We start from the raw sequence: 22,931 nt of genomic DNA, 5'->3' as shown, positions 1-22,931 counted from the left end.
CTGAAGTTTATGAGGACTGAAAGAGCTCACTTCTTGTATTTATGTTGATACTGGGTTCTGCGGCGCCATGCGCCACAAAGATGGCAAAGAGAGCGCTGCGTGAGGAGCTGTGACTCACACTGCCATATTCAGTGGGCTTGGAACACCATTTCCTGTGACAAGCCTATCCCCGGGAGTATGCAGCTCTCATTCAGACAGTAGCATCTGTGTTCCTTACAATAATAATAATAAAAAATTGTATAAAAGCCATTAATTTTTATTGAAGCATGTCTGGGCTGTGCAAGCTTGGAAGAAACTCCTGGATTCTGACAGACAAGCAAGGTGCTGCTTTTGGCTATCCGGAGCAGTGGAGGCTGTTATCTGAGAGTACAAAAGTGGACTGTTTGTTACATTTCCACAGACTGATAAGCCATGGAATAGATGTGTATTTTTAAAGCTTATTCTTAGACTTGAGACTAGGCCTGTTGCAAACAGGCAGTTTATACATCTGGGTGGCTGGCTGACCACATCATCAGGATGGGTACCAGTAGGCAGCTACTTTGTGCTTTTGCAATTTTTTCTTTGCTTGATGAATATCAAAATGCTGGAACTTGGATTTCAGCATCCCAACACTGCGAGATTCATCCCTCGGCCACGTGTGCTGGTAGAGATCCACAAAGTACCTGTGCGTCGCTACAGGCTCTCTCCAGCTTTTCTTTTGTTTGACCCGGAGCGAGGAGGAAGAATTTTTCGTGCCGATAGCACTTTAAGGCCAATCTCCCTGCTGAGCCACAAGCCAGGGTTTGTTTGCGATGGGTACTCTGTGGACTGCACTCAGCGCAGCAGCTGAAGGGGAGTCAGAAGAATGGCTGGCTGGGGAGATCAGATTAAAGAGAAAAGCAAGGCTTTACAGCCTTTTTTTTTTTAATCTTAATGCATTTCACCGTTTCATCCCGCTTTTTCAGGCAAGGGTGAGCAGGAACCTTTTCCCCGTTCAAAAGCCAGGCTGTCGTTTTCACCAAAGGGGTGAAAGGGTTTGTAGGGAATCACCTGAATTCTTAGAGGATGATCTGTGCTTTTTGCTTGTTTCAGCACACAAGAAAATAGTGTTGTTTTTTTTTGTTTGTTTGTTTGTTTTTTTTAAATGATGTGCTTATCTAGCAGCAGCTAATAGCATCCTGGTGGGTGGGGGAGCCCTGTGAGCGCCGGAGCGTTGCTCTTCACTGTTACAGGAAAACTTTGATGGCGCGAGTGCAAAACAGCTGCATAGCTTGAATGCCATGCATTAGCAGTACGTGGTGGCAGAGAGCAAATTGTCCGGGAGTTTTGGGTGGTTGTGCACTAGAAAAGTGGAGGTTGGCCTTAAATGCCTCAGTCTGGAGGTATGGAGAGTGGCAAAAATTCCCTTTAAAAAGTTATTTTCCCAGTCAGTCTTGAGATCTTTGCAGAAACTTTCACCAAGCAATCCATTCCAGATTTTGGCGTTCATCCTTTCTCTTCCCCGTGCTCATGCTGAGCAGATGAGCGCAATGGCCAGACCTAAAATGAAGAGCATCTACAGTCTGATCTCATCCTCCCTTGTTGCCTTTGGCTGGAGAGGAGGAGGAGCTTTGAAATCGGATTATTACTTCGAGCCTCTTGGCTTTGGAGCTACAGACTGTTCACCACGTTGCCAATGGGCTTAAAAGCTTAGCAGAACTCCCACTAGGTGCCCAGGAAGCCTCTTACCCTAGGAGACGGTGACATCGCAGGATCAGCTGTTCTTTATTTATCGTGCAGCCGAATCGTCCGGGGAGGTGCCATAGGCAGCCTGGCGATGTTGTTTCCAGAAACAATGTCAAGAGCAGGTAGCTGTGCTGGCACTGTTCCTGCCTACCTGATTTCGCTCAGCCAAGGCACGGTGTCAAACAGTTACTAAAATTTTTAGTCTTCAGCCACTGGTAGTACTTAGTAAATGGGGACACTAAATCCAGCGTTTATGGAGAGAGGGGGTCAGGGGTGTCTAAAACATCCCATTTGAGGGAATTCTAAGCAAAAACCAGTAAAGTCTACAAGTAAGTTAACAATCTGAATGCGTGTGTTGTTCTGTACCTGTGCAGCTACCAGGAGAGAGCCTTTAGGCAGTAACAAATGGTGCCTTTCTTACAGAGAGGCAAACAGGATGCAATTTGAGTGGACTCGGTTTCCTCTCATGCTGTTGTATCTGGAGGTTATTTTCAGCTAGAGGAGTTGAACTTGTGGCTTGGGCAGTAGTGGTCAGCTACGATGTGGGAGCGTTTTGTGTTCTGTGGGGTTTGCTTGGTGGTTGTTTTTGTTTTGTTTCGTTTGAGGGCATGACCCCAGTACTGTTCCCGTAAAGGCACAGATCTCTGATTAGAAATTTAAGCATGCTGGTGTTGAGCTTGCTTTTCTTAATTGCCCTCTATGGGCCTCTTGGAAGTCTTCTGTAGGGTCTGCAAACCACAGGCTGGTGACCATTTGTTCTACTGGGGCTGAAATCTGTCTCTTCACAATGCTGAAGCCAGTTTGGTGCCCTGTGTGATGCTTGCCCCTCAGCCAGCGTAACTGGCTTATAGTAAATTATGTAGATTATCTGCTCTGAAGGAAGAGGGGATTATTTTGAAAAGGAGAAATGATCCTGTGGAGGAAAATAGCACAATCTCCAAATGCGTTGGCTGCTAATAAAACTGATCAAAAAGAAAGATGGCAGTGGCATTGAGTGTCAGACCTTATGGGCTCTCTCTTAGCTTCGCTGCTGAATGAAATGTGTCCCTGGTAAGGACGCTGGGCTTTGTGTTAGTTTCTCCATCTGTAAAATTGCTCTGTACGTGGGTGTGTGCCTCCCTTTCCTTCACAGGTGCTGTAAAGCTTTATTAAATGTTTTTAAAATGCTTTGATGCTCTAGGATGAAAGCTCCTCTGGAGGCATAAAGTACTAATGTGTAACTATTAAGCAGAAACTAATCACTTGTTACTCCAGACCTTCAGATGTACCCTGTCCATCTGAAAAGGTACTTTGTAGGGGGAAGAAACCAAATGAGCAGCAGTTGTACATCATAGAAGCGCTGACAGTGCATAAAACTCACAACGAATGTAGTTCTTGTCCCAAATCAGTTACCCTGCAGGCAAGGTGAGCTATAAGGAGAGGAAAGTGTTATTATTAACAGTAGGCTGCTGGGCTGTGAGGGAGACCAGACTGATCGTTCTGAAATGTCTTTTCAGTACTGTTTAGCCACCCAGTGTGAGCTGCTCATATTTGTTTGTATTGTGTGGCAGTGAAAAATCCCAGTTGCAGAGCAAGCTGCAGTGCCCTGTGCAAACAGGGGGGAGGGTCCCAGTCCCCAAGGGGGATCAGAGGCAGCAGGTTGGCACGGAGTACGAGATGACACCACCATTCTGGGGCTGCGGGATAGATGATAGCTCAGTAGTGGTCTCGGGTCACCAGCACTCTAGTGCTCATCCCAGATTTTTAAGCATCCTGATAGAAAGGCTAAAGGACAAAACCAGGGTATGTCTGAAAACCAAACCTAGAAAGCTGTAGCCTGACCAGAAATGCTCATGGAAATTGGAAAGGGTTTGTATTTTGAAACCTACTTGGGCTGAAGTGAGGAGAATACAGTGTTTGTGCAGCCCTGTCCTTAGCTGAAGGGAGCTGCTAGGGGAAAAGGAAGATTACGGCTACCTACTGCCCTGCCAGCACCCTGGGGTTTGGTCTTTGCAAGGAGCCATAATGTGGAGGCAATACAAGAAATTCTCCCTGGCTTTCTGTTTATAACCATCTCCCTAGAATAAAGCTGTCATCTCACACCTCTGCTTGGCCCTGGCGTAACATTATGCTCCTATTTACAAGGGGCTTGAAATAGCCTTCAAAGCCTGCTTACAGAAAGGCGAGGGAGGAACGTAGTGAGGTCTCTGAAGGCACTGGCAGACAGTAAGGACTGACCTAAGAAAGAGGAAAACCTCTGCTGCTCCTGCCTTACCCTCCCTAAAGTATAGTCCCTTTCTAGCAGGGCATTTCTTCTCAATCAGGTGTGTGCTTTTCACCATGATGTCTCAGATAAGAGGCTGCTTGCAGTGCCAAGTATCATTGAATCCCCTCACCTTGCACCCCTGAAGCTACCATAGAAGACCAGCTTGGCTTGTGGTCCCCTGGGGACAAGCAGAAGACGATGTTTCCCTGAGGGGAGCTGCCAACCCTCTCCCCAAGATACAAATACAGACTGGAGGAGCCAGGGGCACTTTTTGCTCAGGAATCCGTACAGCCCTGGGGCATTGCACAGAGAGGGAGCCATGCAAGTTTCTGCAGCATCTTTGTCCCCGGGACTGGTGAGGCTGGGAGTGTAATCTCCTCTCAAATATTTGGATAATGGATGGTGCCTCCAGCCAGCTGCTGAAATTAAGATAATGTGGCTGGGAGACTCCATCAGGACCAGAAACCGTAGCTGCTTTACTGCAGCCATCTAAACCCATTGCTGTGTGCACTCCTGAGTGCAACACCCTCTCTGTCACCCCAGGTTGGCAGCCTCAATGGGGTCCATATTTTGAGCACTATTTCCATACAACGGCAGCAATCGCATCCGAGGACTGCATGGTACTGGGCTGCAGAAGAGGATCTGGCTGCGGAGGGGGGATTTGTAAGCAAGCTCAGTACAGTGCAGGGACCAAGCACCATGGATAGACCAACAGGATTGCTATGGGGCAGACACAGCAAGCAGCCTGTGGTGTAGCTGAAGCCTGTCACCTCAGCCTTGGGACAGCATCCTGGTTGTCATTGCATTCACCTCTTGCTGACATTTCAGGCAGATCAGTTGGGTGCCCATCACACCAAAAGGAGGGCATCGTGCTCTTCTTTTCGGGATGCCTTGAGGAGGGACAGTGGGTCCCTCCCAGAGCCCCTGCATCCTGCATATTGAGCCACTGCTTCTTCAGGGACAGCAGGGACACATGGTGCTTGTTGGAAGCGCTTCAGACCTGCAGCTGACTTCTCCCCTCCTTGCACCATCTAGGTGACTGTACCCTTCTTCTTTTCACACTTTCCGAAAGCCGTGAATTTGCCAGACTCTTGCCTGGGTACCTGCCCTCGTTAATTATCTGTGAGGGGACAGGACGTCCTGGCTTCGTTTAGCAGCAATGCAGAAATTTCAGCACACGAGTTGGGGCTGGCTCAGCTCGGCCCACGCGGGTGGCTTTCGGTGATCTGCTAAACCCCTCAGCAAAAGCCTGTTGAGTCACTTGGGAGCATTGCCGTGGAAAGCTGATAACGGCAGCCGTATAGAAATAGAGCTGAGGGGATTGGGCTTTTAAACTGGTGGCTAACTTGGACGAGGCTTAGCCATGCTTAAACTGTTTATGTCCACCAGATCCAGCCATGGATGATTCAGCTCCAGCGCGGAGCTGAAACCCGTGGCCCTGCACCTCCGCGCCCAGCCGTGCCGCGACACGTGCCGGACCTCCCTGCGATTTTGGAGCCCGTCTTCCGAAACCGGGAGCTCGGTGAGGCCATCCCTCCCCAGCAGCGTGCTGGGAGCTGGAGCCCACCCTGCTGGCTCCTTTCCCAGGGAGCAGAGGGCCGGGTTCGTGGCCTCTCGCTCGGCCCCGCTCACCCCGCTGCGGGCCAGCGCGCCTCCCGGGCGAGGTGGTCACCCTTGCTCCTGCGGCCGCCTTTTCCCAACAGCCACTGCATGACTCAGAGGGGATTTAGTCGGGGCTGGGGGAGGGAAAGACGTTAAACAGGCTTTTCCCTAATGAGGTGTGACGCCAGCTGGAGAGGGGGAGAATCCTGCTTTTCTCCTGTCTGTTGCTCTCTCTCCAGCTACGGGAGGAGGAGGAGATGTGTGTGTCCCCCCCCCTCCCTTCCTCCGCTGATTTGCTGCCTCTTCTGTTTCCTTTCTGTTCTGTCCCCAAAGCGTTTTGGCAAGGTTCAGATTTCTGCGCTCACAGCTCAGTGCTCAAAGAGAAAGGGGAAAAACAAAAGGGTTGCAGGCGCCGGGGGGAGGGATGGTGGCGGGGAGGAAGCCCAGGCGCTCGCCCTGGCCCGGCCGGAGCACGGGGACTGGTGCCCAGGGGCAGGCCTTGCCCTCAGGACCCAGGGCTTGGTGGCCTCTTTCTCCTGGGAGTCCTTTGCCCACCTCTGCTCCGTGCCACTCTGCTGGCTGCTGTTGGAGGGAGGACTGGAAAAGCAAGGTTTCTTCCTCCTCCTCCACAGTCTGGGCTGGGAACCCAAGAGGATCCAAACTCTTTGTTCGTGGTCCTGAGATGTAGAGATCTGCATCGTGTCGTGCTCTTTGGCATTCCCATAGTACCCTGGGCATGTGGGAAAAATTCAGCATTTAGACCTTTTTTGGGGTAGAAAGCCAGAGAAATGCGTGTGGATAGAAAATGGCAGCACTGATTTGAATGGGACCACAGGACCCATCGCTGGGAAATGAACGCACCTCTCTGCTCCTGTCCTGTCACAAGTAGCACCCCAAGAGAAGTAGACCAAAGCTGGACAGGGCAGTGTGTCAGCACCATTTTCTAAGACAATTAACCACCCCCAGCCAAATAATGACCCAGAGGTGGCCGAGGGGAGGCAGCTGAGGCCGCTCCACCCTGTGTCCATCCTCGCCCAGCGCCTGAGGCATGTCCCCTATCTCCCCCAGCGACCTGCGGGCTCCCAAAATGTAAAGGTCACCGCCGGGCCTGGAAAACAATCATTGGTGATACAGGGCTATCTGAGGGGATTGTGGCTGCTGTTTAATGAGTGCTAGTCAAACAGCAGGCTGAAAGGGCTCACGGGAAGCAATTTAAATATCCCTTCGTACAAAAGGCTGTCACATCTTGGCAAAGGCAGGCTGGTGACTGACGGCTTTAGTGCACAAATGTACTGTGGGTGAGGGAAAGGGGGAGGGATATCCTGAACTGGAGGCTCACTGTTTTCCCCTTTATTCTCTTTCCTTGTGTGTCATTTTTCACAAGTTCATTGTGATAACTTATTTGAACATAACCGGGGATGCTTTAGCACATCATATATGTTTTTCCCCCCTCTGTCGGGTGTGTTTTGTTAGAGTGCAGATGACCACCAAAGTCCTTTACAAACAAAAGAAGTCAATGCCTCCAAAATACTATCTGCTTACCGAGTGAATTCACTTGGTAATTATTATTTACATAGCATGATTGCTGTTTATATAGCAATAACATCACTCTACCTAAGCGATGGCAAGCAGTAACTGTAGTTTTTGCATTAACTTCTCGTTAGGCAGGGTAGTCCTCTAAAGGCCAGGACCGAGATTTTTGGGACTTTCCCTACCTCTGTGGCAGAGATGCTGTGTCAGGGTTGGGCTGCCCCTTGTCCTTTCTCTGCCTTAAGTTTTCCCATATAATAGATGTGTTTAATACATGCTTCACAGGGCAGGTGCCAGGCTTCTGGTTATGAATTGCTCTGGGTACTATGCGAGAGGTAAATAAGAGTGGTGTTGATAATGAATATGTGCCATTAATATGTTTCCAATAAAAAAAAACTACAAGCAGCATTTAATCTGCAATCTATTATCAATAATTTTATTACCGCAGTTACTGCGGTCTAATAAAAAAGCACTTTCCCTTCTTTATTGGGTAAGTGCCAAAACGTTTATCCTTTATTCTCTGGCCATTAACCTTTATTCTGTAGCCATTAGCTTAGCCGTTTGTGTAACAGTCTGTGGAGTAACATTCAAGTAGGAATTTGTATTCAATCCATTATTTACTCTGAATCTCAAAAAGAATAGCTTCTTATGGCTATGTTGTTTATCCATATTAAATCTTATTATGAAGGTAACTGCTGATGATCACACTTATAGGAAGTGGATTTTCTTACCATGAGTGATTCTTCTGGAATATGAATAAAACTGTAGCTAATCTATGAGCATTATGAAAAATGAAAAGCTTGAAATTGCTAACTGAAAAACACAAACTTTGCATAACTTTAAACAACTGCATTTCAGAAGTTTATCCTTTTTATTGGCGAGTTTCTGCATCACACCTATATACAAACTCTATTGTGCTGAAATAAGCTGTAATACTCTCCATTGCTCTGTGAAGGGTTGAGGCTTTGGGGCCAGGTCATGAGGTCTGACATCCCTCCACCCTTTCTCTCTCCGTTATTGAAAAAAAAATGAAGAGAAATAAGTTAAAAGCAGGCATTTTGATTATTTCCTTGAGGCACTTGCTTGCTAGCTTTCACCCATTTCTGCATACCCATCTAAATTTGTGCTTCTCCGTGTGAGTGGCTTTTTGGGACTCACTTTCTGAGCAAATCTTTTAAATGAACTCAGTAGTTGCCATAAGTGGGAAAACAAAGGAGAATGAAACTGTTGGTTCCTGCCTGTCAGCTGAACACAGCAGAAATCATGGGTCTCTTATTAGGCTGTAGTATCTTAACCTCACTGAACCATATTTTTCTGTTTACAGACAAAAGCTGGAGAGTGTTATTGAGTAAAAGCTTTTCAAGGTCTCCCCATAAACTCTTGTGGTGAGGAGGCAATAGCAGTATTTTTAACGATGGGGAAGGTCGGCTTACCCAGCGTATGCCCTGCTGCTGTGCGCGTACTTTAGGCTGCTTGGCTCTTTTTGGTCCTAATAAACTAACAGCGTGTTCTAAGGAATTAGTTTGATGGGTGGCATTTTTTTCTCTCCTTTCTGCTCATTAGGAACTGGAAGCTGCTCTTCACAGGGATGATGTGGAGTTTATCAGCGACCTGATCGCCTGCCTTCTTCAAGGTTGCTATCAGCGCAGGGACATCACGTGAGTAACCTCGCTCTGTGGCTTAAGCGCTTTGCAAGGGGAGCTAATTAACACAGTCGCGGGGATGTTTCACAGCTTTGGAGTGATGACATAGCAGTGATCGGCAGTCACCAGCAATCAGGCCAGATTCTTTACTAAGTGGAAGGGAATTCCAGCTCTTCCAAGGCTGAGTTGCAGGTTTTCAATTTTACAGACGCGTTGATAAGCAAACTTCTTCGAGAGGGAAAAAAAAATAAAAATATTGTATCTCATGCAAACCTGTTTGATGCTCTGATGTAGCACTAATGCACACTCACAACTGCTCTTATGCTCTGAACTCTACTTGGTCGATTTAGTGATGCCACAGTAAGAGTTCAAATTACCACATCTTCAACATTTTATGTATGTTGTGTAGACACTTGCTGCTGTGCAGCCACCTCACTTGTGTGGAAGTTCTCTCTGCTTTACAGAGAGACAACTGTAATTTTTTTTGGAAATAAGAGGAGCATTGAAAACAGTTCAGTTGCAGGACACTGTAAAGTGCTTTAACATGTTCTCTTGATGTTTCAGCATCCAGAGACACTTTGTTAGTGTCCACCTAAGTAGCTTCCCAAAATGAGACCTTTGTAAACATCATTCTTTAGAGGGTCACTGCTCACACAGTGCAACGTGCTTCCAGTGATAACAAAGGCCTGTTGCGGTGCTTTTTATTTGTTCTTCTCCTGTGAATCATGTTAATAGCAAAGCATAACTGGGGAGATGAAGACAGCTTGGCAACAGTTGCTGTTGCTTAGAAGAGGTGTTAAACAATTCTGCTGTGTAACATTCCCCTGTTGTGCTGGTACGTAGATGTAACCATAGGTGCTTGCACTGAGAATGCTATTTGGAATTAACTGATGATATTGAACCAAAAAAGATATCTGCCAATTAGGTAGTTTCTCTTGCACTGATGTGTTGACAGTCATCCTGAGTGTATATCGGGGCCTGAACCAGGCAGCTGCACTGCACTTAGTGTCTGTGAATGAAATTGATGTGATGAGAAGCTTGACTGTAAAGTGATGTATCATGATATATACAATCATGTATATGCCTTCTTCATTGAGATAGCCACAGAGCAATACAAACCTGCTTATAAACATGCTGAGTTTGTTTCTTCACACTGGAAACCCCAGAAAGGTAGTGGTTTAACTGTTTTCCCAGCCTTAACCAGCCAGCTCACCCTTGTAGAAGTGGAGGACGATTTGTATTCGAGTTTGATAAATTCGGCATTCTGAGATTCTCCTTAACTCTTGAGATTTAGGACTGTCCACTTAGCAGTTGCACTGTTTAATTGCCTTCCCTTTCTCAGCTGTTTTAATTAAGAAAAATCAGGCATGAATCATGAGTGAGTTGTTAGGCATTGGCAAGTTGTTTGTCTTTTGGGGAAGTTTGCACACATACGTGTGTATGTGCTCATGCACAGCAACATGACTCACCCAGCAGCTCCAGCAGCGTGTTGTTATTCAATATTGTGTGTAGGTCCCGGTTTGCGTGTGTAAATACAGCCTTGGTTAGCAATGAGGTGCAAAAGATACAAGGAGATAATGTCACTGCAGAAGGAAGAGGCAGTAACCCAAGCATGTTTCTGCAGCCTAGGCAGTGTGCGTGCAATGGAGCTAGGTACCCACAGAGCTGTTGCTGTGTGAAGGTACAGAGAACTTAAGCCTTACCCAAAATGTTGTGCTACGGAAGGCATGAGGGTCCCTGAAGGCCAAACTAGCAAAAGCCTTACAAAACCTCCTGCAGAAGGGGACAAACCCATGGCTGGGGGAGTAATGAGAAGAGTGTTTTCCCCAGAGGAGATGGGAACAGAGCAGGAGCAGTGTGGTAGGAATGGCTGAAGGGATGTATTAAGGAAACTGTCTGAAGCTACTGGGACTTTGGGGAGGTGGGTTTGGAAGCCCTGCGATGGAAGCAATAGGAGGGGTACCTGGAAACAGAAGGAAAGGTATCATATGCAGAGGGATGGTATGAAAGAAGTAGTATTAAGATTTGGTCTGAATCTTAATCCTAGCCTAGTTAGTCTAAGCTTAGACTAATTGTTAGTCAGAAATCTGTAGATAAATGAAAGTGAAAATGGTGGCGTGGTTATGCTTCTCAGAAACATACTTATCCAGCTGTTTGTTTCATGCTTACACAACCAACTATGGAGTATTTATCCAAAAAGTGCACTCTTGAAGCCTAAAATTCTCACTGTTCCTTACACATTTATTTCTAACACCTTTGTTCCCTCTATGCTGGGCTCAAGAGCCTTGGCTCATGTACAGCTTTCCCACTCTTAAAATTTTCCTCCTTTAATGGCAAGCAGTTGAACCTCTAATTGAGCTTCGAGTGAGTGCTCAGTGGACAAGGATGTGCAAATGTAAGAGGCAGAATTTGTGTGGAAGATGTGTTTAAATCTGGCTTTTTTTTTTTAAATGGGCCAGGACCCAATGTATTTTTCTGTTGCAAACAGTAGGTATTTGTCTTGCATGGGAAAAATCAGCAATCACAGTCCATCACAGTGGCGTTACAAGAGCAATTTCTACAGTCATTTGTGCTCTGTATCCTTATGCTGAGGCTGTGAGCTGTTAATCTCTAGGCTGTAAACTTTGTTCCTTGTTGCACCTAGGAGGGGAAGGTAGGAGCTTGTTCTCATTCTTGGTTTCAGGCTGGGGCACTGAGGCTTAAGCACAAGATGCTTAACATAACTTCCATATAAAATACAGTTTAGCTACTTCTCAGAGGGTTTTTGAGTTTTAATTAATTTTGTGTAGCGTCTTACCTCTTTGATGGCCAAAATGTTATCTGTCTATGTTTTCTCACAGTCTGTCTGAGGGTAGATTGCAGTTCTTGTCACATCTGTTTTGACGGCATGCAGAACTTACGGCTGAGCTGGGTTGCCTGGCTTTAATCATGCATCATAAAGGGGTATAAAACTGTCACATACCTTTGCTAATTATAATGTGCTCTCAAGTAATTTTGGAAGTGGAACCTAGCTGTGAGAGCCCTTCTAATACACAATTTAACATACTTTAATTTGATTTGCTTATTACTTGGGAAAAAAAATATTAATAATTCTATAGGGTTCTGTGATTCTTGGTTTTGAAGTAGAGCAGTATAGTTTGCAGCTTTGCCTTGATTTTGATATTCTTTGACAGACTTATTTAAAAGGAATTATGTACAGGAGAGGCACTTTTTTACCTTGCTTGATGGTTAAGGAGTCCTGACTGTCTGCTTAGAACTTTATTTGAGTTATGGATATCTTCTTTTAACTACTGAGATTCCTTAATGAGATGCCACACGTTATTTTCCAAATTGTTACCTATCATAATGACAGCAGCTAGGAGCACCCTTTGTTGACCTGATTCTTGGTGTGTTAAGCACTGTAGAAGTATAGAACCAAAAGATGGTAGTCTGCATTTCTGGTTTCCCCCATCTTTAACAATGACCCAGTGGCTGTTCTTGTCTGGCACTGGGTGGTTAGAAGACTTGGCCAGAACAATTTCCCTTTTGCTCTCTTCATTCCGATCAAAATAATTTTGTGCCATGATCTGCAGCTTTTGTTGTTTGTTTGTTTGTTTAAAAAAAAAAAAAAACCAAAAAATTAACATTAAAAAAACATGTCCTTTGTAGTATTCATATACCATCCCTATCATCTAACTACTAACCACATAATAACTAATACCCTTGAAGCTTTTTCTACAATCTCTCTGCTAAGTTTTATGCTATAGGCACAATTTGGTTTGATGTCAGTGAGTTTACCCATACATTTTCCAACCTCTAGCTCTTAAGCACAGACTTGGAAGCGTGTGTTTTCTTTTAATTGTTTCAAAATGCAGCTGCCTGGAAAGTGGGGAGTGACAAGGGAGAGAAGTCTCCATAGAATTTTGGGTTTATACACAAATTTTTTAAGCAGTTTGAAAAAACGCTCACGCTTGCTTCAGAATCTCTCTGATATAAATTGGGCAGCTGCATAGTCCCTAGGGGCTGCCACTTTAATTCCAGCAGGAAATGCGACTTGATGACTTGTATCAAGACAGGAAGATCAGAGCTTCAGCTAACGGCAAAGGCCACAGCAGGAGCCTTCTGCAGCTGTTTTTAAGTAAGAAGTGATGGTGTGACATGGATGTGTACACTCCACTAAAATAATCCAGAAAAGCTCCTGCTGTTCAGCATGTCTTTGGGTGAAACTCATTCTTCACCGCTCTGTTATTGTATTTTTGCTATTTTTTAATGTGATGGCATAAAAAGTTTCAGTGGCTTTATCATACTTCTCATTGGGAAATGTTTTGTATGCTGCTATTGTCTCTTGAAAAAACATTAATTACTTTTTTTATAACATGTTTCACTTTTTATTTTTTCAACATAGACAAAGGTGTCAGAAAGTGAGGAACAAAACAATCTCTCTTCTCTTGCCTATGCCCCATGAGACTTTGCTTCTTTTATCTCAGGAGATTGGCCCATCGCTGGAGCTGAAAGCCATCTAATTGACTTTCATGGCATCACAGAAGGCATTTGCTTACTTGGGAACCTCAATTATTTTTTTTCTTGTCATTTCTTCCCTGGGATGTTTTCTTCCCAAGTGGACCATCTCTTTTGTGCCTACCTTAGGCTCTTTCTGGATCCGTAAACTAACCTTGCAGTCTTTGGCCTGTAGTTTGTGCTTGTTTTGCTCTAATGTAAATACCAAGAGGACATTCCTTAACTCCTTCCCCACCCCCATTTGACTTAATTATTTCTCTCCTATCCTTAGTTCTGGTGTTGAGAAATATTCCCAGTGTGACCCCTGAAGAACCTATTCCCTATCTGTTGAATTGCCAATCCAGAACACTGCCTCTGTTCTGCTTGCTTTCTAATGCTTGTTCTCTAATCACTTATTTGAGTGATCATTAGAAAGAGAGAAGGGATAATCTGAAATCTGCCAACCCGTCCAGGCAGAATGCCTGTTTTTGAGGACTGCATTTAAAGCTCTGACTATTTCGCTTCCTGCTTCTACTTTGTCCCTTTTGCCCATGGCTGGGGAACAGTACCTTTTGGGACGAGTTTTAAGATCCAATGCCTGTGTTTGTGCCAGTGACCTTGATTATAACTGTTTCAGTGGCCCAGTCACAAACCACCTCACTAACTCAGAATCATATTCATGAATGCTAAGTGAATATCAACAAGATCAGCATTATTTACAGTCTGACTTTTAACAAGTGCTGCCTTGCATACATCATGGAGATTGGTGGATGGCCTCTCGAATCGACCCAGTATCATCAGTGCAGGAGATATCTTGAGGGGGCGAGGGAGATGGAGTGGCTGCATTGCTCATCTTGAATCTAATATTAATATTTATTATAATAATAGCCAAGCCATGCAAGGTGAGCCTTTTAAAGGGTAAAAAGTGAAAATGAGGCAGCTGGCAGGTGTTGGGAAAGGAAGGATGAGATTACAGCAGTAAAATAACACGGTCATTCAGAGATTAATGAGTAGCACAGTGGAATAAAATTATAGAGTTCAAGTATAAATAAAGCTAAGTAAATGTCTTTGATTCTCAGATGGATAGAATGAATCTTTAAAGAAGAATTTGAAGAAAAGTTGGTGGCATGTTCTGGAAGTGCTATTCCATGGGTGTGGGGGGAGAATAAAGAATGAAAATGGAATAAAAGACAGTGTGTGTGTGAAAGCTCTCTGTGATTGTCAGGGCCGATGGATGAGAGACAAATAGATTGGATAGCTGGGGAGAGGGAGTTATGCAGAACATGGACGGGAAGGAATATGTGGCTAAACTTAAAAGGACGAATGAAGAACAGTCAGTGAAGGGTCTTGGAGCCTGCAGTGATGTCGTCATGCTGCTGTCATTGTGCAAATATGAAACGGACAGCTGTATGTTTAAGTTCTTGATGCTGCAAACTAAATACCCTTGACAAGAGGAAGAAAGCAACGACAAAAGGAAATTGAGAAAGCATGTGAAAACATCTGCTGCTTAGGCAGAAGGGAAAAGACAAAAACGATGATGGAAAAAGGGACAAGATGTGGAAGTCTTCTCCACATGAAACTTTTGCCCTCGCTTTGTGCACAGGTGTTTTTGCAGACCACCTCCCAGTGCCTCAGCCAGGTTCTGAAAACAGTCTTTAGCCCAAAGTTGAATATTGGAGGAGCTCTGCGATTATTTTCTTGGAGGCTTTTAACCTCAGTGAGCTTGATGAGCAGCTGGGGTGGGTGTTGCCTCGCTGTGAAGCTGCTACAGTGATTTGATGTGTCACATCAAGTCTCTGTTCCAAGTCATCTATGCTTTTAGTTTTATCTTATTTTATCTTCCATCCTTACTCAGTTCTCTTCTGGCTCAAGCAGTGTAGTAGCTGAAACTTTGGAGACAAGAAGAGGAAAAACCCATTCTGAAACAAATCCTGAATGGGTTTTCTTGAGGACCCACTTGTTTATCTGTAAAAGCTTGTTGTTACTCATTGTCCCCCAAAATACTTAATCTGTTTGGCTGATTCTAGGAAATGGATTTAAGCTTGTTTGCTACAAGGCAACCCCATGCTGTAGGAAATTTTGCCTCCAAAGAGTCTCTATTCTCCTACAATAAGCATATTTTTCTATGAGCAGCAAGGCAAATAATGATTTTTTTTTTCATATGGATTTGTGCCATAACACACGCATGTCTTATTTTCCAATCATCATCATCACAACAACTCCAGCTTCTTCCCCACAGTGCTCCATCATTGCTGTAACACCCTAAATTCCCCTCTACAACCCCTAAACAATCCGAAGAGCTTATGGTGCAGCAGTACTGCTGTGTTTCCTTATGGCTATGAATTGGGAGCATGCTTTCTGTTGATGGGCACTAAGAATAAACAATGCAGCATTAAGCTGGCTTCACTTGTTCTTCGAGGATCCAGGAATGAATAGTAAGTAATGATCCTCTTACAGTCTGAATGTGGAGCACAGTGAGCCTTATTCTTAATTGCTCTTTCAGAATATAGGAGATGTATTTGGGTTGGTCTTAAGGTAATCAGCTCCAGCTCCAAGGAGTTGATCTGCATTTCTTTGGAAAGAGTGTCACCATCAAGTAACAGTTGTAGAAAGAAAGAAGTATAGAGATAAAAAAGTAGCAAGCACAAACTGAAACATGGTTGGGTGCAGGTGAAGGTAACTGGTAGGAGAAGAGAAATCACAAATGGACCAAAGCCATTGCTGCGATATCAAGTCAGCAGGTGAAAGTCAGGTTTTAGGTATGTTCTTTTATCCTGGACCATCCAGAAGGCTGTGTTCATCCCTCCTGAGACAGAAACTACTATGGCTTTGTTTCATTTCATAACCTCTGGAGTGGCTTGTTGTTGGGTATACACGGTGTTGTCAAGATCAAACACAGTAAGACGCAAAAAGGAGGAAATAGCTTGATGTCTTAAGAGTCAAAGCATGCACGTAGAAGCAGTGTAGTAAGAGCAGGCTGTAACAGCAATTCTCACATGTAATTGTGTCTGTGTGTCAGCAGAGATCCTTTCCTTAAGGACTGAGCATCTCTTCCAGGTCAGATCGGTGTGCTCTGGCTATAACTCAGGATATGTGAGTCAAAGCCTGCCTTAGCAGGACCCTTCATAGCAGTAGCTGTCAGCCTGCATCTTACCAGGCCTCCCATTCCACCCTGGCATTATCCGTCACCCCAGCACTGATGGACAGAGCTAGCTTTCTCCAAGGTACTTGTTTGCCTTTTGAGCACCCAGATCTTTCTCTCTTCCTTTTTATTGTATCTAATAACCTGTAAATAATTTTTGGGTTGATTAATAAATTATTATAACACTGGTTCTTTTTTTTCTTTTTGATCCCTCAAGGGACTGTTTTGTTATTCAAAGCCCAAGGTGCTTGACAGAAGCAATGCAGAACCCCCCCGGCATCAAACACTGTCCTGGTGGTGGCATCGCTTATGTCCATAAGTGATTCCCATCCTCGGCGTCTGATAAGCTGCACAGAGAAGAATGCAGCATTCTGAATTCCTGAGGGGTGCTGGGAGGCATCCATCCGTGCTGAGACTGGAGGAGTTTCCCTCTCACCTGGTGCTTCAGGGACTTTCAGGATCAGCACTTCACTCTGCTTAGGGACCTTTCTGCCTTTGACTCCCTTTAAAAAAAAATAAATCTGGCCTGGTATGTGCCAAAGGAAGGTACCTTCCTTTGTTACTTTGCGCTCAAAAATGTCCAGGTCAGACAGTTTTGTTTCAAAGCCTAGGAATTGCTCCTTAAGCTCTAAGACTGGCGCTGGGAATTGCTGTGTCTCAGATTTATTGCTTCGTGTGTGTGCGCTCTGAGGAGAACCTAGGTTCTTTTGCTTTTCAGTTGCATCCAAAAGTGACATAATTTACTGATACCATTAAGTCTGTCAGTGTCATCAAGCCTACTGCCTGCTGATGCGCCTGTAAAGTCTCCAATTTGGCATCAGTATTGCTTAATCTTCTCTTGGTGATCTAATGTTTCACCAGGAGCCCAGCTGTGCCCTACGGATTAGTGCATTCTCCCTTCAGCTCGCTCTCCTGCTCTGTACCTCTGCCTTGTGCACCAGTGTCACTAACCTCAGCTCTGGTCGTCGAGATACCGCAGCGCTGTTAACCTTCCTGTCTGCTGGTACCAGTATATGCACCAGTGCCTCCAGTACACAGCCTGGTGCTGATGCTGTGCCTCTGGACATCTCGTCTTCCTCCTGCCATTCTGCTACTCATTTTCTGATTTTGAGCCTGGCAGAAAACTCTGCACTTTAGGGTCTCAGGAGATTCTTGCTACTTTATCTTACCACACTGTCAGGGAAAAATTATGTTCCTAGTCTAGCTGTAGTGATGGATCTGTTCAGGTGGGGAAGCTCTGGGTTCTGGCTCTCTTCATCTCTCCAACCCTATTTGCTAGCATACCAGGGAATTAATTGCTTAATGAAAGCCATTTTCCCGGGCCCTTTCCCAGCCAAGATCAATGTCATCACATAGTAAGAGATGACACACACTTAGCCATCTCCCTTGGGGTATTCCTCAGTATTACATGCCACCTGAACGCCAAACTTCCTTCAGGCACAATACGAAGAAATTTTCAATTCTGTCATTAACTTGCTATAGGCTTGGGCCGAGACAACTTCTTTCCTCGGTCAGGGGATGGTAACCCTCTGTTCTAGTATCAGCTCTGCCTCCCTTTCTGGGTAAAGCTTCAGTAACTGATATTGCCTCTTTCTTGGGCTCCCTTGGCTGAACAGATTGATTCTTTAAGGCTGGTAAAGTGCGTCAGACACTGTTGGCGACGTGCATCTTGTCGTCTTCTCTGTGACTGATGGACTGTCCATCAAAGTGAGCATCCCATGTTATTCAATGCCTGGTATCCTGCCTCTATCAATCACTAGATATTTTTTTTTGGCAGCTGTTGTTTTATAATATCCAGTGCTCATTTCCAGGAATGATCTTTGCTCTTAGTGCAAACCCTGATAAAGAAGCAGAAACCTTTCATTGCTTGGCAGACGCTCAAGTTGTCTTCCCTCTCAGACAGGCAGGATATCTGACAGACCATCTTGCCGGGAGTTTTCTGAAGGTTCCTAGGACTTTCCAGATGCACATTATTTTAGAATTTCAGCCATATCTCAAGGAAATGAGATCTGTATTTTTGGATGGTAGGGAAATGCATATTAGTGGCTGATTACAGAGTTGATTTCCTTTTTGGAGTTCAAACCTCGTTGCTCCTCTCATGGGTTGTACATGATCATGCTTCAACGCAACTGACTTGTTATTGCACCTTTTGACTAATAGTTTCAAGGTAGTATCTTAAGGGTAAACTTCAATCAACTGCAAAGCACAGAATATATGTGAGGTTAGTGTGCTAGCAAAGCTGGGCAGGTGAGTTTAGACATGCCTTTGGGTTGAACATACATGTAGTCATCCTGAATCAAACCCAGCAATACCTGTAGAAAATAGCACAATCACACTTGACCAGTTGTTACAATTAAGGAAAAATAATATTTTTAAAACTGTCTCAAATTGTCTCTTTGTATTTGGTTATGGTCAATAATATTTCCTGTCCATAACTCTAAACCAAAATCCTTCATAAGTTGAGAGCCCGAATTTTCCCTTTGTGGAGACTGCGCAGACTCGCTGAGTCTGAGTGAAGGGTTGAACTGGCAGTGAAAAGCAGTCATTATGTTTTAAGTTCTGTTTTCTTATTAACATTCTCTTACTCTGTCTGGGCAGTGTACACACCTTCCTGCGCATCCCTGTTGCCCTCAGGACTTTCTCTTTCTTTGCCACCATATGCTTTTAGTTGTTGCTTGGGGTGTTCCTGGTTGCTTTGGTTTTGTTGCCGTTCATATTTGTATTTCTTCCCTTCCCTTACCAAACAACAAAAACGTGCAAGCAACCCTTGCTCATACTTAAAAACTCAAATGCAGTCCCCCACAGCCAGTGTGCATCTAGTTAGCCATACGTGTCTTCCTCATCCTCCAAATGCCGTGTAATCCACTGGATTGGCAAATCCACCCCATCTGTCCTTCAGTGTTTCACATCTTCAAACCAATTGCTTTCTTTCTGTGGCTTACTTGACCAAATAGGCTGCTGTACTGAGGCAGGGAAATGGATGCTGGGCATCTAGTCATTTCTTCCTGATGCTTTGGTGGGGAGAGGGTGAGCAACAAGGATACAGATAAAGGGCAGTGAGGAGCAGCTTGGCATAAGTGGAAGAAGGGTTGTCAATGCCCTTGTGTTTCCATCCTTGTTTGATTGTGTTTCCTTCCCTAAAAATCACTTTCGCCTTCTCACACGGAAGGAGCTGGGGTGGAGATATAGCATACCTCTTTGTTGCCTCCCTTGTACCTTGAGATGTTAGAGGAAGGACAACTACACATAATGCTTGTGGCCCCTCCTGCTGCTGCTGGGGTTGGCAATGAAAATAGAGCAGCCCTGGCTCACAGGAGGGTGCTTGGAGCCGCTGCAAGCAGGGAGACGGAAAATGGCAGGACAGTTCAAAGTAACAGGTATGTGTGATTTCTCCTGCCGGTGCTGCCTTTCTCTCTCTCAGCCCAATTAACAGGGGTCACAGAGCACTGATTAGCTGCCTGGCGGTTTGTGAACATAAAGCAGTGAGAAATCCAGGGTGAATGGGGGAGAGAAGATCAAATAGACACTTATCTCAGAAACTCCTGCCTGTCCCAGCATTTGCCAGCCGAAGGGAAGGGCCATTTCAGAGCTTGCTGATATGGGACAGCATTGTATCAGCTCCAGTATCTCTGCTGCTTTTCTGTCTCCTCTCAGCAAAACAACAAGCAAGTCACTTTTGGCGATGGTGGCTGCTAGATAAAGGCAGAATCACAGGAAAAGCATGGGCTGTGGACAGCTGAGGAGCATGTCCTATTGCTGCATTGGCTTGTGAGATGAGTTCAGTTCTTAGATCTGGCTTCTTTTTTGAGGGATGGACCTACTGCCTCATGGTCCTCACATGAGGGGAAAATGGGTCTGTACGATATGGAAGGCAGCACACCTTGTCTCACAGCGGGTAAAGGGCATCTCCATCTAATCCACGTGTTGGTGAGCGTGGTGCTAAAGAGGCCAAGCTGGAAATTTCCCTGGTTGCCCAGTTTCCCTGTTGTGGCCATAAGAAGCCTGTACATGCAGACCTGGAACCTCCCTGAAGGGTGGACAGCTGGGGTGACCTTGTGGCTTCTCCTTCTTTCTTTGTGCTCCCCTTTTTGAGGGGGTAGCAAAGCAACGCTCCCACTTCTGCTGTCATATCCAGGTTAAGTGGCTGCACTTGCTTCTGTCAAGCCAGCACATGCTCCCGTGGTGTGATCCCTTATTAGACTAGACAGCCCACATCAGCTCTCCATTCTCTCAGCCTCCCTGGAGACACTGCCTCGCTCCATAGCTGTTCCTATTCTGCTTCTCTGTGGGATACGGCATGTCTGCCAGCTCCCCTTCCCGCTTCCCCAGCGTTTATTCTATGGAAGATTGCTCCGAGTAAGATGGAGGAAGATGAGGAACAGGATTAGAGTACTCATAACTGCTGACAGCCTTTTTTTTATTATTATTCTGAGCATATTCTCTCTCCTGAATACGAATAGCTTAGGAGTTCACCTGGGAAGGTGGTGGATTCCGTGGCACCCAACAACGTCAATCAGATATCCTGAGTAAGATCAAGCAGCCCTTCTGCTGGAGAACCTCCCGTCCTAGCTTTGTGTTGTCACGTTGGAGGAAAGGTCCTAAATTGCACCAGAACCCTGATGTCTCCTCTAAGCATTTCTTCAGCCTGTTTGTGGTGGTCTCAGTGCCACATTTGAGCAGGTTATGCGATGTGCAGGTGAGTGGCAGGGAACGGGAATTGATGAGGTACTGAGTTTACTCTGCTGTCCTCTACTTCTGTGGCAGATTTAGCTGTATCTTTTGGGAACTTGAAAACCTCCAACCACTCATGTTTCAGACTGCCCAATACAGGGTTAAACCAGACTACTTTAGAGAAGAGCTGCTGCTACATAGTGTAGACTAACAAGCTATTTCTTTGTCATTGTGGTTTGAGACTAAATCGTGGTTTTAATGTAGAAAGAATGTCTTCCTGTGTTCAGCAAAGGTGAGGACAGAGACCACTGTGCGTAGAGCTCAGTGCAATCCATATTCTGATTCTTTGATCTTTTTTCTCCTCTTCCTTCACTGCCAACGCTCCTGAATGGTCACCCAGGTAAGCCGCAGTATTGCTTGAGGTCTGGGCAGTGTCTGCATTCAGAAAACTAGTTCGAGCTGAAAGTAAGCAGAGGAGGCAAGCCTATACGTGCCTTGTGATGGCCTCGTACTCCAGCAATCTCTGTTTTCTTTTTGACTGTGGGAGAAGAAACTTCAGTGTGGAGGTTTGATCAGTCCAGTTTGATTTATTTTTTTCTATTTTGTAGTCTTATTTGGGGCCCATTAACGTAAACTGTCCTCCTTCTGTTCGCAACCCCCTGTAGGTCAGCTGGTTTTCTCAAGGCATGACTCAAGAGGACACTGAAAAAAGCGGGGCGAGGTTGGGTGTTTGTTTCCTCCATCCCAGGGGTTCTGCCAGGCTCAGACCTTGCTGAGGGCTCCCACAGGTTTGGCGGGGCCACGAGTTACTCCTGCCCTGGCTGGAATTCATGAGGTCTGTCCCCACCAGCAATTCAGAAAGCCACTGGTTGGATTGGAAATGAAGCATGGATGTTAAAGCTTGAGGTCATGGTTTCTGGATCTCCATCTCCTCGGTCACTTTGCTCTGCTGCGGTGAGGCATTTTGAGGAGAGGCCTTTCAGGGTGCTTATTGCCCTTGAGCCTCTGCCAGTCTGATTGCCCTGATGACAAGTTGGCCCATGGACTGAGCAGTACGTGCCTTATGTTGGCTTGCACGCCTTCCAAGTGAGCTGCACGCAGAGGGCTTGGAAGGAAATAGGGAATATACCTTAGCTGACCCTTTTTTTCCTACCAAAAGGATGAGATAGTATCTTTTTTCCCCCCTGCCTCATGCCTGACTTAGTTTCTGAGTAAGGTAAATGGTTTGAAGGTAAAGTACAAACTGGTCCATAAGCCTTCCTCCCCCACCTCAGATAAGAAAGCTCATTAATACAGTAAAAAAAAGTCTCCATTGTTACATGAGAGCTCAAGGTCAGGCTGGTAGTAGTAACTCATATTGCTTCTGAGGTCAGCCTAAGCTTTCTCTTTCTGACAAGCCAGGATAGATTGATCTTGGGGGCCCTTACATTATTTTTTCTTCTGAAATAGGCTTTGCTTCTCCTGACCCTGTTAATGATGTTTGACTGAGGTCATCCCAGCAAACCCTGAATCCTTCCCATTACCTTCTAGTGGGCTTGCCTTTGTGCTGAAGCATTGTATGCTTGTTAAGAATTAAGCTTTCCTGGTCTCTGCTGTAGCAAAGAAACTGTCTTCAGTGGAGAGGGGGGAATATCTTGAATGCCATCTGTCAGTTAGTGCTCTCATTAACACCTGAGTGACTCCCAACACCAAGCTGGTGCCTTCTTGCCAATTCAGAACTTAAAAGGTGCCAGCCCATAAGGTGAAATATCTTCAGTCCGTAAAATTAATTCTGTGATAAAACGGCTGTTCTGATGAGACCCTGATTTTTCTGTTTCTTTCAACTAGAGAGATCGCAGAGGCAAAAACAGTTCTCTCGTGCAGCGTGAATTAGATACCAATAAGTCTTCTTTCACTTATTACTGAAACCCTTGTAAGC

The 22,931-nt window shown here is 45.3% G+C and overlaps 1 protein-coding gene across 3 annotated transcripts in view; it reads left to right on the top strand.

The window, feature by feature from the left end:
- The window catches only part of CECR2 (CECR2 histone acetyl-lysine reader), a 100,217-nt gene that overhangs the window by 39,049 nt on the left and 38,237 nt on the right, over nucleotides 1–22,931 (top strand). For 2 of the 3 annotated variants that reach the window (XM_068660477.1, XM_068660486.1), the window contains exon 2: nucleotides 8,645–8,739. The exons of the other annotated variant lie outside the window; for it this stretch is intronic. In XM_068660477.1, the coding sequence (XP_068516578.1) occupies nucleotides 8,645–8,739 (95 nt within the window). The remainder of the gene's footprint in view (nucleotides 1–8,644; nucleotides 8,740–22,931) is intronic. 3 annotated transcript variants of the gene reach the window in all.

Source organism: Anas acuta, chromosome 1 (assembly GCF_963932015.1).
Source record: "Anas acuta chromosome 1, bAnaAcu1.1, whole genome shotgun sequence".
Classification (NCBI taxonomy): domain Eukaryota; kingdom Metazoa; phylum Chordata; class Aves; order Anseriformes; family Anatidae; genus Anas; species Anas acuta.
The sequence above is the reverse complement of the archived record's forward strand: the minus strand, read 5'-3'. Positions and strand labels throughout refer to the sequence as shown.